Below are 17,968 nucleotides of genomic sequence, written 5' to 3' on the forward strand. Positions count from 1 at the left end.
AAAAAATAAAAAAAAGTATTATCATATAATTCCCTGGAGGAGAAGGGGGTAACTACAGAGAAAGTCTGTGTTGATTTAATGGATTTTATTTAGTTTCTGAACTCCTATGAGATTTCCTTAGCAGAGAAATAGTAGAGATAAAATGACAGAAAACAAACATGCAAGGCAAGGCCACTTTATAAAAGACCCCGTAATTTGGGAGTAATCTGATCAACTACTCGCATTAATTAAGCATCCATGCTACAGCATTTAAAACAAAATGCATGAAATGCAGATGTCCTGCTAAGATGAAATAATAATTGTTTTACTGCAACTAGGACATATGTTGCTGCTGCAAGGTTGAGAGATCTGATTTTAAAAAAAACTAACTTGTACTTATTTGTGAACTATTTTCATGCCCTTTCCTTGGAAAAATTATAAACTTTTAACCTGGGTCAATGAAGAATTTTACAGTACTAAACACAACTGAGTCACAATTTAATTTTTAAATTCTTGTTAAAATCTGCTCCACACAGGAAACCTAAACATTCTATTAACATCTCTTTATGACTAAACTTTGGCAATTCTTTCAAATATCTTGTGCACTGTAACAAAACTGAATGATACATTTTATCCTACTTAAATTTAATAACAGAACTGAGCAGATTTGAAATGTATATTTGGCATGCTGTGAATTTAGCCAACAACCAGTCCATAAGGGGATTTCAGTATGCTGTTACTTTCAATTTCACTATTTTTAGGTCTTGCAGTGTGCACTGATGAGATGGCTCATTTCAAGAATTATACTATCCCTTATGACATATTAGGCACAAAGCCCTCTAGAGTTCACCTGTGAGCAAATGGTCCCATGCATATGTCTATTTAAATTTAGAAGAACACAAAAATGTAACCCTGATGATCTGCCATCTTTTTTTTAAATCCCCACATTTACAAACTAAATAAAATAAGGAACTTTTTACACAATTGTGTTGAAAACCGTGTTTAAAGGACTTTTCATAAGACATCTTCAGTGGGATGCTACTGTTAATAGAACCACCTAAACAAGCCTATACCGAGTCAGTATTCATAGAAATTGGCTATAACTTGTGTTATAGCCAGGAACAAAAAATAATTTGAAGCTAATACAGTAATAGAACACTGAACCACTCTCCTAGCTTTGCTAACTCAACACATTCATAATTTATTTCTGAACTTGACAGTCTTGTGTGAAAGGTCACCCTTGCAAATATCATTATATGCTTATATTCATAAATTTAGTTTTATAATTTAATAAGGTTAAAATTTTAAAATATCAGAAAACTGCAGTGACACTCATACATCCAGAAGAAATTGCAATAAAAGCAGTTATGATACAACAGATTAAACAATTAATATTTTACATCTTTGTTTACCTTGGAAGATGAAGAAATGTTAAGAGTTACAGCAGAGGATATCCAAATTCTGAGATTTAAATTCCAGATAAAATGCAAAGAAATAAGAAGAGTCTTCAATGTCCTCTATATGCTTTACCTGACACAGCATTAGAGGTTTGGATGGTTTCTCCCTGTAGATCTGAATGAAGACAGCCAGAGGAGGGCAGCAATAGATCAGTGTCATTCAGCATAATCTCTAAAGCACGGGCTGAATTTGACAATTCAGAAGTCTCCTGTTCATTCTGATAAGAATATGGAGACACAGACACCATTGATCCTTCTTTTGAAGCAGACTCCTGGGGGAAAAAAGAAGAAAAGGAAGTTTATTTAGCTTATTTACTTTTCCTTTATACATTAGCATTTCCAGGGAAGTCTTCAGAATTTTAAGTTGTTACAAAGTTTGTTAATAAAAAGGAACAGGTACACCAAAATAGCAAATAAGTTTCATATTTTCTTTCCTAGGAAAGACATTGCAACAAAAATGATGACCACTGTAAAGGATAAATTGCTATAATGTTTTTTTAAGATTGATCTGTCTACTCCCTAAAGAATGTAGTCTCATGAACCTGTTTGTGTCATGGGCAGGTCTACATGGCAGTGTAGGAAAACCGAAAATAAACACTAATAGAAAACCCTAAACATGTAGAAGAAATTATTTTAAGTAATGAAAATAAAGAAAAGAAATTTTTCCACTTTAAAAACTGTAATCAAATAAGGCTAAATATCTTAGAAAAGATCAGTACTGGTTTTAAATTTAAGAGTTTTGCCTTAAGCCAAATAAGAATGACCGGTTGGTTAACTTACAGACACGTACTCAATCCTTCCCCTGGTCTTGTGCTACTTTTTCAAGTAAGAATCAAGAAAGATTATGTTAATTAGCTCAATTTCATGCATTACTGACACACTCTAATTATTAAAACACACAACATTTTGCACATTATCTTTAACAGTTTATAGTATGGAGTACTGTACAGCAAATCAAATGCAAACTTACAGAAAAAGCAGGCCAAATAGTTATGATGGTTAAACATTTTAAGTAGGTTGGCAAGGAATGTTATTTCTTTTCTTGTTAACAATGCAATATTCCTAATTTTAAAAGCATTAATGTAGATTCAATTAAAACAGAATAGTTTATTTAGCTTTGGCAAATTGTACCAGTGTAACTTTCCACATCTGGAAAGACTCGCCAGTTGCATAGCAAAAACTTCAGGGGAAAAGAAAAAAAGGCCACAGCTTCAAATACTAAAGAGTTTCAGAATGGACTTCAGAAGTGAAAAGCTGCACCTGTGGCCATGTCCTCACTACAAACATGAACAGTTTCATAAATATTTCAGGAAACACTGTTTTCTTACATCAATGGTTTTCAACCTAGAGTTCACAAACTATGTCTAAGGGGGTCCATGAAAGATGACTGTGATCAATCAAAAGTATGTGAATACCCACACTTACAATTCAAACCAGCACCTCCACTCAAAAATTGTTATGGGTCCACAAAAGAAAAAAGGTTGAAAACCGCCATCTTATATCGTTCATGAAAGCCTGACTAAGGCCAAAAAAAGTTTGTAACAACTGTTTATTTGTTTACACTTCTGCTCTATCCACAGCAACTGACACAGTTGGTAAAACCATTTTCTGATAAACAATTATGTAAAGTGTTTCAGGATCAAAAAAACTTATTCTACTGTGCAAACAAAATAAATTTAAATCCTGAAGAAAGGGCAAAGAAGTCTACCAAGCTGGAGGAGCATAATGGGCAAGTCTGCAAGCAAGAAAATTGTAAGATAGGAAAGCAGGAGAAAACAAGGTAAATTCTAAACCGCAGCAGACAATTAAAAAAGTGAGTGTACAAAGGAGCTTTTCCAAGAAATGGAATAATGCTGACTACAGAGTTCAGGCACATCTTCTTCCACCTGTAGCTTTTTGCAAAAAATACTGTCAAAGTGGGGATTAACAGTCTTTCTCCTCCTTCCTCAGTGTGCATCCTTCCTGCACTCACTACGCTTACACAACTATGTATTGTAGAATTTTCTTTTGAACTACTGCAAGTTTGCCGCACTTCTCCAGGGGAGTATGTGTATGATGTTCTGGCGCTCTCTGATTAACTCTGATTGCTCACGCAGGTCCTGAGCCAGTCAGGGTGGCCTATTATTGTATCAGGTAGTTGGGGGGGGGGCAAGACAATATGGAAGGTGTGAATGACTTCCAATATGGATAAAAATGGGTTCTGGTAACATTCCTGGAAGGCGAGACAGGCAAATTTAAAGATAATTATGTTATATAATTCTAAATATTTACAACACACCCTCCTAACAATTTGACTTATGATAAAAAACAATAAAACTACCCCAAGCTCACAAACCCCAAAGGCATATAATTTACTATTTTTAACCACTTGTTACTGCTAGGGAAATGATCATTTCCCCACCACTAACTGAATGACAGAAATTTGCTATTCTTCTCAGTTTATGTGAGATAAAGGAATTCAACTGCTCTATTTCTGCAATCTAAGCCACTGTGACAGCAATTAAAAACTAATACTACATACAGAAAAAAAAGTCAATGGCCTGCTTTCTGTACACTTGTTTAGTGTGATCTCAACCTTCTCTCCCTTAAAAAAAACAAAAAAAACCCCAAAAGCATAAATACCACAAACATGAAAGAGTGGTATAACCTATTTTGAGAACCCTAGTACTGTGTATCAAGGTATTATATACCTTCACTAATTTGTACTTTGCTCCATTGTCCAAATCAGTAGCTATATCCAAGGAGTCTGCAGCTGATAACTGAAGACAGTCTGAATTTAAAGTGCTTTCTTCCACGATGCTGCTTTGTAATAACCTCTCAATCTCCCTGTTCAGAATGTCCAAATCATCACTCATCATGCAATTCTAAGGAGATATGCCTGAAGGAAGATGAAAAGTTGACTAAGCACTTCTTGATCAGCTATAATATTGAAGTCTACTATTTTTAGTTATATGCCAATGAGCAAACACTAGAAAACAAAGTTTAGGTGCCTTAACATGCCCAATTTGAATATTTTGGCTTGTAGCAGACTAACAAAAGGTAGCCTACTGATGGTATGGTTTCATACTTGCTATTAGAGTCCAAGAACCATAGGTACAAAATAATCTTCAATATCTTTTGAGGTACTGATTTGTTGTTGCCAATGTATTTTAAATGCAGCAGTCAGAATTTCTTCTTAGTAAACAATATTCTGAGGCTTGAACATAAGCCATGCTTTTATTTGTTATGATCACTCCATCAAGTGGCAAGACTGCATACTGCATTTTAAGCAGATGTGACCTGGGTATAGTTTTAGATGCTAGTGATCACAGAACACAATAAATGTGCATGCCTACCAACATGCATGTGGAGAAACAAAGACATAACACAATGTACAATCATAAGGCCCACCCCCAACTATTCCTGAATTTTTAACCTACCAGATATGGTAGCCCTTATGCCCAAGAATACTGCTAGCATAAACAAAAAACTCTAATGGTAAGAACATTACAAAAGACTCAGCAACTGTGTATGTGCTTATATTTTAAAGTGATTGCAAGATGTCTTTACTTCTCTCTTCCTTACTCCACAGGTGATTGTTTTCATCTTTTCTATGTTTAGGTATTTCTTTTTAAATATTTCTTTTTTGTTCTTTATTGAGGAAATCCAATGCTGAAGAAGGAACCTCAGCTTTCAGGTTTGACCACTCATTTCCACCTGAAATATGTACCTGTCATGGGAAACCAAAATAATTTAAACTGTGCCTACAGCTGAGACCTGTAGAGGCCAATTTCACCACCAGTTTAGCTGAACCAGTGGGAACCCTAGTATAAACAAAGCTTTTGCACTGAAGCAGTTTCCATCATTGGTTTAAAAAAAAAAAAAAAAAGGTATGTAGACACTTATGAGTACTTATAACCCCACTGGTCTAATTAATGAACACTGATGAAAACCCATGAGATTAAGAAGGGCAAGGGAAAAAAAATCTAGGCAAATTTTGAATCAAAATGTTACCTGCAACCACTTCTTTCTTTTCTTTTTTCTTTTTTTTTTTTTTTTAAAGCAAACCTATGATTTTAGGATAAACAGCACTGATTACAGTATTTATTTAAAATAACTTCTGAGACAGCAGAAAAAACCTTTTAACAATGATTCTTTTTTAACTGTACATTCATCTTGCCAATTAATCTCCTAGCTCCAGCTGGACGCTTACAATCACAGTCCTTCTCCTATTTGGGAATTCAAAGTTTATCATCCTATCATTTCCAGATTCATGGATTAGACACGTACAAAAATTGGTGATAAATTTATAGAATTTCATTTTAATGAAAAGTATTTAAGAGCGTTTCCAAAAACTTCTCAATCTTGCTCAGTTCTGATATCACTGACAAAAAGGTGATAGAAGCTAGTTATAATCAAAACTTGTTTGAAACACAAACCAGTTTCATAAATACAAGCAAAAATGCATCTCTTCTCAGGGATTCATTTAATCAATACCAGTCCTAAATCACTGGACTGTACATGGGTGAAGAACAGGTGGGGGAAACCCCCCCCTCAATTGTTTACTATGATGCCAACCTTCTCTCCCTAATGAAAAGAAAATTTAAAAAAAGCATAAATGCCACAAACAGGTCCTAGGTTATGGAATGGAAGTTGCAACCACCACCTTTCTGTATTACTTGCAAATGGATTCTGTGGCCTGTAATCTAAACCTCAACTGTATCTCAATATGAAAGGGGAAGTCTCAGACTCACTTGCCTTAACACCACCAAAAGGAAGGCCCTCTCTCCAATGTCCCAGTGACAGGTCTTCCTAACTACACTGCATCCTTAAAGGGTAAAAGAGCAGCCTTCCAGTTTTCAACCTGCCTCAGTTTTGCACTATAACCCATGTCTCATGCATGGATGGCAGCACACCTCTTTAGTCCACCTTCAAAAACAAAATGTTCTTACAAATACAACTATATTTTATTAAACGACTGATCTGACCCTACACATTAACTATTTTTGGCAAACTTGTCCCAAATTAGGGTCTAGTTTCCTCAATTAGTGCCTAGTTTCTTTCAGTTGAATACATGGAAACCAGTATTAATAATAATAAAAAAAAAAAGATATTTTTGCTGATGAAAATAAAAAATAACTGTAATAACATGAACAATCTAAAGCAACCTGAATATAGAACAGTCTCTTTACCCACACAAAAATGGTACTGGACAGATTATAAAAAAAAATCTCAAAGACAATATCAAGAGAATTCCCTTTTTAATTTTTATTTTCTATATAGTCCAGATACTTGAGTTCTCCCAAGCACCCAAGTTAAAAAGCATACCCTAACTGCCACCTGTAACATGCTCTTGAAGACAGCTGTGTTCTTAACTGCAATGCCTGAAGAAGGTACAAGTCAACATTTTGGCAACAACTTCACAAATTTCTAGTAGTGTAGTTTTTCTTTCATCTTAACTGGGAGGCATACTACTTTAATGTATTTTGAAAAACAAGAGATAGTACCCTGAAGACATCCAAGCAACAAATTTATGCAGAGCAGTTTTCTCCTTTTAATGGGAAGGAAATGTCCTCGTTGCCCTGAGTTCTGGAGTTTCTAAAGCACAAATATATCCAGGTGGAGAAATACAACAATTCCCCTACCCTGAAGGGAACCAAAAAAAGTCTTTAACAGAAACGTATATAATTAAACCCTCATCACCATCTCATGGGAAAGGTGACAAATCCCTTGACCCTTAAATTCCAAGTAGGAGGCACAAGTTGCTCTACTGGTCTCCAACTGGCAACAGCTTTCAGGAACATTCATATGTGCCTACTGATGAGAACAGAATCAATCACGCCTCTGAATGCTGCATCAACCACAAACTGCATTTTTGTATGGCTGGAACTCAAGACCAAGACCATCTGATGCAAAGAAACGCCAGGATTCTGTAACTAGGAGGAAAAGCTTCTGGAAGACCCTCCAGAACTCAACGTATATCCAGAGATGCCATCTGATAACTCCGTACCCTGGGCAACCATGCAATGCCTAGGGCAGCACCAGCAGCCAGTGCCAAAGACAGGGGTGAGATCAGCTGCCATTGCATTTGCAGCTATCCTTGCACATCCCCACAGATGCAGTGCTGGGGCTGCTGCCCAAGTCACCCCCCCCCATCACCCCAGTTATGCTGCGTATAGCGCTACAGTAAATTGCTTCCTTCACTTGAACAACAGCCTGCATTCAATATATGCCCATTCCAAGCTTTTCTGCTAATTGCATCTTCCATGAATAGTATTATTAGTACACTATTATACAGGTATAGCCATTAACTCTGGTAAGATAAATGCATCTCAACATGCGCCAACACAGGAACCTCCCAGCTTACATCTTTCCTAAGGAAATCCCCAGCTCCTGTACATTAGGAAGAGCTATCAATTACATTTAAGGGAACAGACCTTGAAATTTTTTATTACATACACCACCCCCTCTCCTTGGAAATTCAAATTTAATATTATGCCTGTTGTACACAGTTCATTCAGCCTCTGTATCACTACCACCAAAACAAAAGAAAACTTGCAGATAATTCAATCCTCAAATACCTCAATCTTCATTTCACTGACTTAAAAGCATCACAAGTGCATGTATTCAAAACCCCCCCTCCATGTAAATTTGCTATGCTTTACCCTAATACTCAAACAAAATGCAAAATATAAATCACAACAGGCTCTTTAAAGCCACAACAAGACTGAAAAGGTTAGTTTCTTGCATCTTTTCCCAAAAGGACCTATTTCCAGAACAACCATTCAAATAACTTAATAAAATACCAATGTTATACTTCAAAATACAGCAAACAGTCCAAGCATATCTGATATTAAAACCCTCAAAGTTTCTTTCTGGAAAGAAAATCTGGAATAGAAACACTAATGATACATTAGGTGATGACCTCAAATACTGCAAACAGATATCTGGAGATTCCTGTAGCCACAGTATGACAATCTTATGAAATAGTTAGTAAAATTCTGCAACATGGTATTCCAGTACTACACAAATGGAACAAAGCCAATGAAGAATGGTTGCATTTCCAACCTTCCAATGCTAAATTTTAGCTATCAGATTAAAGCCCAGATCCAACACTGCATTCATGCACCTGTAAACATGAATAATTCTACTAAAGTCAACTCCTCAACATTTGTCATTCTATACACCCTGCAGAGGTCAATACGTGAACTCTGATTAAAACTTGTAAACTTCACTAAGGTGTGGTATGTCAAAACAAGCACAGAAAGGTAGAACTGAGCACATGGAGAGAGCGCAAACTAGTAAACCAAGGAGCTATTTCTTAAACGCTTAATGCAGCTCTCTCTCTACCAGTACCAAGCTTAAAGAAAAATACTTGCACCTTAATACCTGCAAACAGCTATTTATATTTATCTACGGATAAAGGGAGTATTTTCAAAATAGAACAGTTTTTAGAAATACCTGTAACTTGAGTTTATCCAGAGAGAAAATAAAACCAAGCAGAACAAAAACCTTTTAACATGTGCATAATATATGCTTAATGAATCCACCTTCACAATCTCTTCACAGTGTAACTGCCTCAAGATTTTTTCTGCCTGCCTTTGGTGATTGAAAAATATTTTCAAAGTGAGATCAATAAAGGCTGCACTTTTTAAAAGAAAGCAGAAATAGGAATATAAAACACTGAGTTTTCTTCATGAATTCTAGGAACAAAGATCATTAATTACTTCTTGTCCTCAAAATTAATCCCAGGTGTCAAACTTTACATGGCCAAATATTTAAATGGATGTGGTGTATGCCTGGATATATGCCTCCATTTGGAAACAGATCCAGTAAGGTTTTTTGTACATTTGTTTTCAACATGTCAACCTGTTATATGCTACTCAAGCTCTCATAGCATGACTTGTGTATTTATTTGAGCACCAGCCAGTGTATTAAGCAAAAAACCTTAACTTTTATATCTCTGGTTTGTTCTTTTATGAACTCCTCTGTTATGAGAGGGCTCAGTGTCATCTAGAAATCTAGATGCCCTCATAGACTATGGACTAAACTGATCATCTATGGATCCTAAACCAAAATAAACTGCAACCCAACTCTTTAAAATGTTTGTTCTTGTTTCTGCTCATAAGCTTAACCTCGGTCTTGCTCAGATTCAACTAGCCGTTCTTCATGCACGAGTTGATCCTGTTCAAGCACTGGACCATCGTGACAAAATCCTGCATGAGGCTAGAAGGCGTCAGTCATTTGAATCCTACACCGCACTTCAGCCTCTACAGATTGATAAGTTCACCAACTGACTACAAAAAAGTGCTGAAAGGCGCAGAAGAGAAAACTGATGGTTGAAGGACTTCATAGATGAATGGTCTGGAAGCAGAGGTGAGCACACAACCTCAGAATGAACTCAAAACCACTGGCTCAAAACTCAAGGAAGGCTGCAACATCCTGTTGCCAATCATATTAAATGCTGAAGAGCACCAGGAGCAAGAGGATTGGATTTCTGCCTTTTATCCATTAAAAGCATCCATCAGTGCAACAGTAGTTTCAGCTCAACACTTTGCTCTGAATCTAGAATATATGAGACCTAGGATTTTAGCTTCAACTATATGGCCTTGTAGTTGACCTTTTTCTGTTGCCATGGAATTACTCAGGAACAGAAGGTCTGATACTAGGCATTACTTTGCTAGAACTATATACATCATGGGTGGGTTTCTGCGATGCTGTGCTTTGGAAGAAAAGAATGAAAAGGTTCCTTTCCTGAATAAAGGTGCTGAATATTATGACGTTAAAAAAAGCGATGCCACAAATTCTTTAAGCAGCCAGGAAACGGCATAGTCAAATTCACAGGTCTTGGATCAAGAACTCTTTAGGGCTTCCAAAACTTCTTGAGTGAACATGCTGAACTTGAAGAGTAATGGTAGTCTACTAATTGGCTTGTACAGGCAGAGCAGATCCAGGTTGTTTGGAAAGATTTCTCAAACATGCACAATCTTTTCAAAGTGGGATGGCAGTTCTTCATTTGGTCTTCTGTTCTGATGTAGGCTGTACACCCTCTAAATAAATGAAAAGCTATGCTACCCTGGAATGGCTTCTTTGAGAGGAAAACACTCCCTTGGCCTATAAACTGCATCCTGCCATCAGCCCAAGTTTCCATTTCACTCCTCTACATGGCACAGCATTTCAGGAAAAAAAATATCTGTACAGCAACCTCATCCTAGATGTCTGTTCACTGACAGGATAAGGATTTGAGGATCTGGTGAAATGCTGCCAGGGAATTTAGCAAGTTGGATCTAATGAAGCCCCTGAGTCTTTTGTGGTTGAATCAATATAATGAGTCTGGCCATGAGTTACAAGACCTTTGATTTTACGAAACTTTAATAGGTGTGATGGCCCATTCAAGACACTTGCTGGGCTAGAGGCAAAATCCTCTATGTATATTCCTTTTGGTTGAAACAGAAGTAACAGTTACATTAACTATAGCATCTATGATGTCCTGGACATGTTCTATCTACTGTGATACCTGTCATACAGGTCAAGGTAAGGAGCTGGAAAATGCTTGAATTTCTGCAGGTTATTTTTCTCCTCCATAAAAAAAAAATAATGTGATAGTTACATGTCTACTATGTACTAAAAAAACAAAACACTCATATAGACCACCACCAGTCAAACCACATACGCAAATGAGCATACATCCCAATTTGCCAAATCCCACCCTGCTATACCACAGCACAAAACAACGGTAGGAATTATTTGTCGCCTTGCTTCTGGCAAATAATCAGAAATCAATTATTAAACTTAATTTTAAACTTAATTTATACCTAAACTTTAATACATTTTTTTATTCAGGTTTATTTAGAAATTCATGCCTCCCTAAACGAAGCACTAGTAATCAGGTCTCCTACGGAAAAACTCTGCAAATGCTGGGGGAATGAATAAACCACTTTCGAAAGGCGGGAATGGAAAGTGGGTCATTGGATCTGTATAAGCGTCAGGCAAGGACAGAACAAGGGCTGGTTTAATTATTTCCACTGGTTTGCATTTATACAATGCTACATGTACACTTAGAGAAACACACCTTAAGGGAAAGTTTTTGAAACAAATTACTGAAGTCTGACTATCCCTAAAATGGACCCAGCCAACAAAGAGAGCGGGCTTAAGTTATCAATTACAGTTATTTTATTTGTTTGTATTAATAAGAAAAAAGTCCAGTTACAAATAACCAAACCAATTCAACTTTAGATTCTCCCCCCCACCAATTTCAATATCTGCTGAAAGTTTAAAACTGGTTCCATAAAGTTTGGTCTCTCTAAATGTCTTCAAAATGCTGATTAAGAAAATCATCTCTTCAGCACTAAGAGGACTGCTACACTCATTTAATGTGTGTCAGTAAACTGAAAGGTCACAGTATTGCAACAATCCATTAGAGATAGCAGTTGGAAGCAAAAATTACTCTATTCCCTTCCTTTCCCCCTGCAAACAAAGGCCTAAGTCCCCTACACTACACTACTACGCAACTACTTCCCCATTCCATTGGAGGTCCTCGTGTTAAGCACTTGATAATATTTTGTTAGCTGAAAATCATTGTGGCAGTTTCAAATTATCAAAAAGAGCAGTCTTCCAGGAATTGCTGCATTGTTGGCTGGAAAATATCCTTTCTGCAAGCCTTTGCAGTTTTTTACTGATGAAAATACAAGATTCTACTCAAACGCTTCAGATGACCAAGTTCAGATTCAACAATGCACAACACACATTTATAAACGATTTTTCCAATTATGCTCATTTACAATTGTCTTGCATGTAAACATTGTCAATGGACTAACCAAATTAAAACCTGGCCACTGTAACTGCATCTAAACTAGGACCACTCTGCCTGTATACTTGTGTTCATCCATATACCTGCATAATTAATGCATCTGTAGTGTAGATATGGCCTTAATTTTTCATATGAATTACAGCTAATGCTACCTGCCAGAAATCCTCTTTAAGAATGACTGATTTTTTTAAAAAAAAGTCAACAGTAAAATAAATGGGCATGTGACTGGATTGATTAGTGCCATTTAAAATTAATGAACATAAACTAAGGAAAAACACTTACTACCTGTTAGAACTGTGATGCTTTAGCATGCTAAAAGGAGTTTTATTATTAACTCATGTAACAGTTATCACTCAGTCTTTGCTTGTAGCTTTCGTTTATAGAGGAATCTTTATGTTGCTTGATTATATCATCACCTTTAAAATTCAGGGTCTGTGTTAACAGCCCATAAAGAAATGTTGTCTTAGGATTAAGAAACTTCATGTTCATGGCCCTGCCACAGAAATTTTAATATTTAACCCCATTTTACTGAATTAGTTAGACATCCTATACATGGAAAATATTACACAAGTTCTAATGACTAGAAAGTTTTCCTTATATTCACAATATTACCAAGTTAAAATGCCAGAGTGGTTTTTTTATACGTATTTCACATGACTAGCAATTACCCCTCATAAAATAAATTTCATATGCTCAAACTTTAATAAATGTTTTGCAATTTGCAAAACAACTATAGATTTGGCAAGCTGTAATTTAACTGCATTATCTTCCTTTATCCTCATAATACCAACTGCTTTTAAATAGTAATTGCACATTGAACTGATTGATGTATATGGACATTGGTGTAGGTCCATGGAACTGCTCTTAGGGATTATGTTCTTTTTATTCCAGGACATCCTTGAAATGTGCAATTATGACATTTCAAGAAGTGTTTTTTGGTCCTGAAAATACATCTAATAAATGCATCATATATTTACAACGGTTTCTATTCTGTAGAACAGGGGAGCTTATTAAAAACTAATTTACATTTTATCCTATCTTTTGATAAATGCAGGTCTGATGCTAAAAGCATATAATATTAGAAATCTTAGTATCTAGCTATACATTGTTTAAATGATCTTCCAGACTCTAATAACAAATATTTCCACAATGATTTTTTTTATAAATCAGAATAGGCAAGATACTTACTTACAAATTTAATTTTTCTGAAGCAAAACTTGTAAAGCTCTTCAAATTAAAAGACGAACCAGTTAGCAAGAGCCACATCTAAGGATGGAGCTGAAACTAACACACATTCCACAATAACTTTACAAATCAGTCTCCCACATCCCAATTTCCATAACAGAAACAAATAAATTGCTTCTGGCAATTGGAAGGCTATGGCAAAAGCAGTGTTCGGGGGGAACATATTTATTTCCTAATCATTAGCTTGCTGCACGTCAACGTTTGAAATGCTTTTATCACTGCCAAACGTGAAAAAGACTTTTCCCCACCCTCCCATCAACGACTCCTTCCACAATAATAAAGACTTCTCTTTCACATTTACACAGAGAAATGAAAATGGAATCAGTTGCCTGATTGGGTCACTCCAAAAAGGGACAAACTCTCTGTATAAAAACCAGAAGTGTGGTTAAAGTCTGATAAATAAACAACATGGAAACAGTGTTTTCTTCATAAAGTATTATTATCAGTAAATGACCTAATCTGCACTTGAATGTCATTCAGTAACCTTAATACAGCAGGAATTCTGTATTTAAATTTATGAACCCAGGAATCCAACTGCTAGATACTGCTGGACTCCAACAGTAATAATAATAATATTACTGATAAATGGCATTAATAACAGTAACAATAATAATCATAATCATAATTAAATCTATAGCAAGTGAGGAAAATTCAGTGACTTGAGTGCCTCAATATTACAGAGACTAAGTTCATCTATGCGTACACTTTGATGCGCAGCAGCTTATTCTGCTGCATATTAAAGTAGCATGTAAAAAAGTACTAATATGCTAACAATGCACAGTAGAATAAGCTACTGCGCATTAAGCGTCACTAAACAAGCATGTGCTTGTGTTACTGAGCATCAGCACAGCCTAATGCAGATTAATATGAGGTTCTAAGTTAATATACATTAGTAAAAGTGCATTAATAAATGTGTAGACGTGCCCACTGAGTTCATATTTACTGCTGAACAGATATTATATGTACCCTTATCTGGTACTAGATTTCAACCATTACTAATTGAGGTCGAGGGACTCCAGAAGACACAAACAGCTACCCATATAGTGTTACACTGGAAGTCGGACAAGCCTTGTCTACATTAGATCCCTTCCCTTTAAAATCCTCCTTACTGATCTACTAGTAGTAAAACAGTGGAATTGTTAGTGAAGAAAGCCACCAGTGACCTAATGCTACCTTTACCACCACTGCATGTATTAGTTGGAAATTTTACTGGGGGAGAAGAGGGATAGGGTCAGTCAAGCCTAGCTAGAAGGAAAGAAAGAAAGCCTTTGCCTGTCCCTGCCCTCAGCAAAAAAGAGAAAAAAAAGTTTCAGAAATTGTGGTGAAAGCTTATAATAATGAACTGAAAAAAAACTGAGGGAGAACATAAAGAGCATACTATAGGAAAAGTTAACAGTCATTCCTCTGGAAATTTTAATAAAAAGCTAAAGGATGTTATGGGAGAACTTAAGACTTGCAAGCTCTAAGTCCTTATGTAATGCTTTGGACTAAAACTGCTTTCACTTGCATTATTTTTGTTTAAAGCAAAAGGTACCCACAAAACAAAACATTGTCTCACCCCATTTGTATCATTTGAAGATTTACAAAGTGTGAAATAATTATAATATTATTTGCATATTAACTGAATATCTTGAAAACTGGCAGATCAGGGTCTACATTCTGAAATTTAAATTTCATGACAAATCAAAGTCTGTTTGCCAAGGCAGAATATTTTGCTTCTTTGGTGTCCCACTATACTTCAAAACCTTAAATGCTTTTCTGAAAAGGATTCAAAGCTCCAATCCTGCTCTCTTCCAAGTCCATTACATGGCCTTTGATAATAATTATTTGAAGGTTAACAAAAACTTTCAGGCTGGAGCAAAACTGAAGGAAAGCACCTTTCAATGCAGTGTATTTCTAAACCCTCAAAAAAAGAAAAAACCCCAACCCCCCACCTAAAAGACTAAGCCTAAAAAGGTATTTTGAGCATACTAGCAATTCGTTAAACAAGATCTTACAGGAAGATCCAAGGGTCAGTCTCTTACTAGTCTTTTACATGATCAAATTTTTTAACATGACCTATAACAGCTACTACAGTTGGCATACAACTCGCCATTTATCATGAATAACTACATGCATTTTTTCAGCTTCATATTTTTCCTCAAAAGTTCAACTGTTTATATAGCTAAGTAATTTGCAAGAAAGTCAAACTAAAAAATAATTGCAGATGTTGCATAGAGCAAACTAATTCAAGTTACTGCTTACATGACCTGTTCCTAAAACAGGCAATAAAGTACAACATCCTTTTAAAAATAAATAAATAAATTACATAAATCTGGTGGTCAAATGCAAACAAGCAATTCAAATCAACAGAACCATGTTGATTTAAGCCCTAAAAGTTGCAACTATTAACGCTTTCTTGGAAAAGCAAAAGACAGCTAAATCCATCAGGATCTGGGGAATCATAAAGGAGACAAAAAACTTGCAATAAAAAAGGTGATGCCAAAAGGAGGGCAGTTCTCCCACCCCCCACAAAGAAATATTTTGAAGCCAAAAGAACACAGGCAGAACCCGAGTGGATGCACCCAAGGAAAGAGTGTGTTATACCCGGCATTACAAAAACGACTGCACAGCTTCCAAGAAAAATAAGTAAATAAAACGTCCTTTGAATGCTATAGGACGCTTTTCATCTTCAAGTGACGCCTGTTCAATCTGATGGGAGGCATAGGAGGAGTTACTCAAACAGCTGGGAAAATTCTTCTTTGCAAGCTTCTAGGTAGTAAATACATCAGGGATTTATACATGGAAGCTCACAAAGAAGAATTTCCCCAAGTATTTGAGATGGAAAAACAGTTGGAAAAAGTCTTAGCAAGCTTTCAGGTAATAAAATACCCCAGGGACATGTTTGCACCTTTTTGTTGCAAACTCTGTCTCCTTTGCGAGTCCCCAGATCCCGATTGTTTTGGCCGTCTTTTGCTTGTCCAAGAAAGTGTTAATAAATTACAACTCTCAATATAGCTCCGTTGATCCGAATTGCTCGTTTACAATTGGACCACCGAGGTCTTTACACCCGAAAGCTTGCAAAGATTTTTTTTGTCCAGCAATTGGAGCTGGTCTAATAAAAAGATACCAGATTTACTCCAAAGGACCCTGTCCTTACCTATGTCCTTAGACTGATGTGGCCTACAACCAGTCCTAGGAAGACTTGCAGACTCTCCCCCTGTGCCTGAAGAAGGGCATGGTGCCTGAATGCTTCCCGGGAAATAAATCTCCCCCCTCTCCCCCTGCTATTGAGTTCATCCAATAAAAAAAAATTTAAATAAAAAAAGATCATGTTTACCCAAAGACCCCGGTCTGCATAGGAGCAGCTACTCCCATCCCAAAAATTGATCAGCCCCAGGAAGGGGGAAGCCTACATCTGCCCCCTCGATTCCCATCCCCCGCAGTGAACACCACCCAGCCATGCCAGAGGCCGCATGCCGCCGAGCCCCCCCCCCCGCCGTACCCAGCCCGTTGGCAGCCGTTGTGCGGGACAAAAAGAAGGGGAGATAGGGCGTGATGTCACGGAGCGCCATGACGTCAGCGGGATTATGACGCCATCCTGGAGGAGCCCGTCTCTGTCCCCGGGCCGCGCGGCCTACCCCGACCCACCCGCCTCCATTTTCTCGCCGAGCCGCCAGGCCTAAGCTGCAGCCGCCACCTCCCCCGCATCGCCTCCAAGCGCCCCCGCGGCTCTCCCCCTCCTCGCTTTCCCGCTGCCTCCCGCACTCACCCGTGCGGAGGGCGTAGGGGGAACGGGGGCGAATCCGGCCGCCGCCGCGGGTCTCAGCCGAGCCCAGCCGCCATTTCCTCCTCTGCGCAGGGCGGGGGCCGCTACCAGCGAGACTGACATGGCGGCCGTGGCAGGCTAGAGAGTCCACCACCCGCCGCGCCGCTCTTTCCGTGGCACGCTGCTCCCGGAGGACTCGCGGAGGCGGGGCTCCGGGCTGCCTCCTGCCAGCGGCCGCAGCGCTGGGCGCGGGGAGTCCGGAGCCGGCCGCCAGGGGGCGCGACAGCGCGCTCCCCCATTGGGCACCTCCACGGAGGAGGCGGGAGCAGGCCTTCCCGCCAGCTCTTTCTAGGGCGCTTCTACCCCTCAAGTACGGTAACGCATTACGGTAACAGGGCAGGGAAGCAGCAGTTGCATCGGGGGTGGTTCTTGACTATGCTTTTATTTCTTTTCAGAAATGCAAAACTCTACAACTCTCGGTTTAGAGATGATACTTTTTGTTAGACCAACTGAGAAACTGAACCCCACCCCAAGAAACCCTCCCCCAAAACATATAAATATAAAATTGTATATGAATTATATTAATGTAATTTTTTTTGCAGTTTCTCAGCTGGTTATATATAAATTTAAGTTAAATTGTCTATTTAGAGCTATATAATTTAAAGGCAATCTATATAAATATAAATAAATTACCTATATAATTTCTGTTTATAGATACTTGCATATAAATTCATATGCACTTAGATAAAT

General features: G+C 37.6%; 1 protein-coding gene across 4 annotated transcripts in view; it reads right to left on the minus strand.

Moving 5' to 3' along the window:
- The window catches only part of DIDO1 (death inducer-obliterator 1), a 75,062-nt gene extending 57,706 nt beyond the window's left edge, over positions 1 to 17,356 (minus strand). The window contains exons 1-3 of one of the 4 annotated variants that reach the window (XM_019548238.1): positions 17,222 to 17,271; positions 4,127 to 4,314; positions 1,510 to 1,708 (exon numbers count right to left, since the gene is read on the minus strand). In XM_019548238.1, the coding sequence (XP_019403783.1) occupies positions 1,510 to 1,708; positions 4,127 to 4,294 (367 nt within the window). In that variant the 5' untranslated portion in view covers positions 4,295 to 4,314; positions 17,222 to 17,271. Of the gene's footprint in view, positions 1 to 1,391; positions 1,709 to 4,126; positions 4,315 to 17,221 lie in introns of those variants that run through there. The other 3 variants (XM_019548239.1, XM_019548240.1, XM_019548241.1) reach the window with 3 other exon arrangements.
- Between the last annotated feature and the right edge of the window lie 612 nt (positions 17,357 to 17,968).

The sequence above is a fragment of the Crocodylus porosus genome, unplaced genomic scaffold, assembly GCF_001723895.1.
Source record: "Crocodylus porosus isolate Cpor-Errol unplaced genomic scaffold, CroPor_comp1, whole genome shotgun sequence".
Classification (NCBI taxonomy): Eukaryota; Metazoa; Chordata; order Crocodylia; family Crocodylidae; genus Crocodylus; species Crocodylus porosus.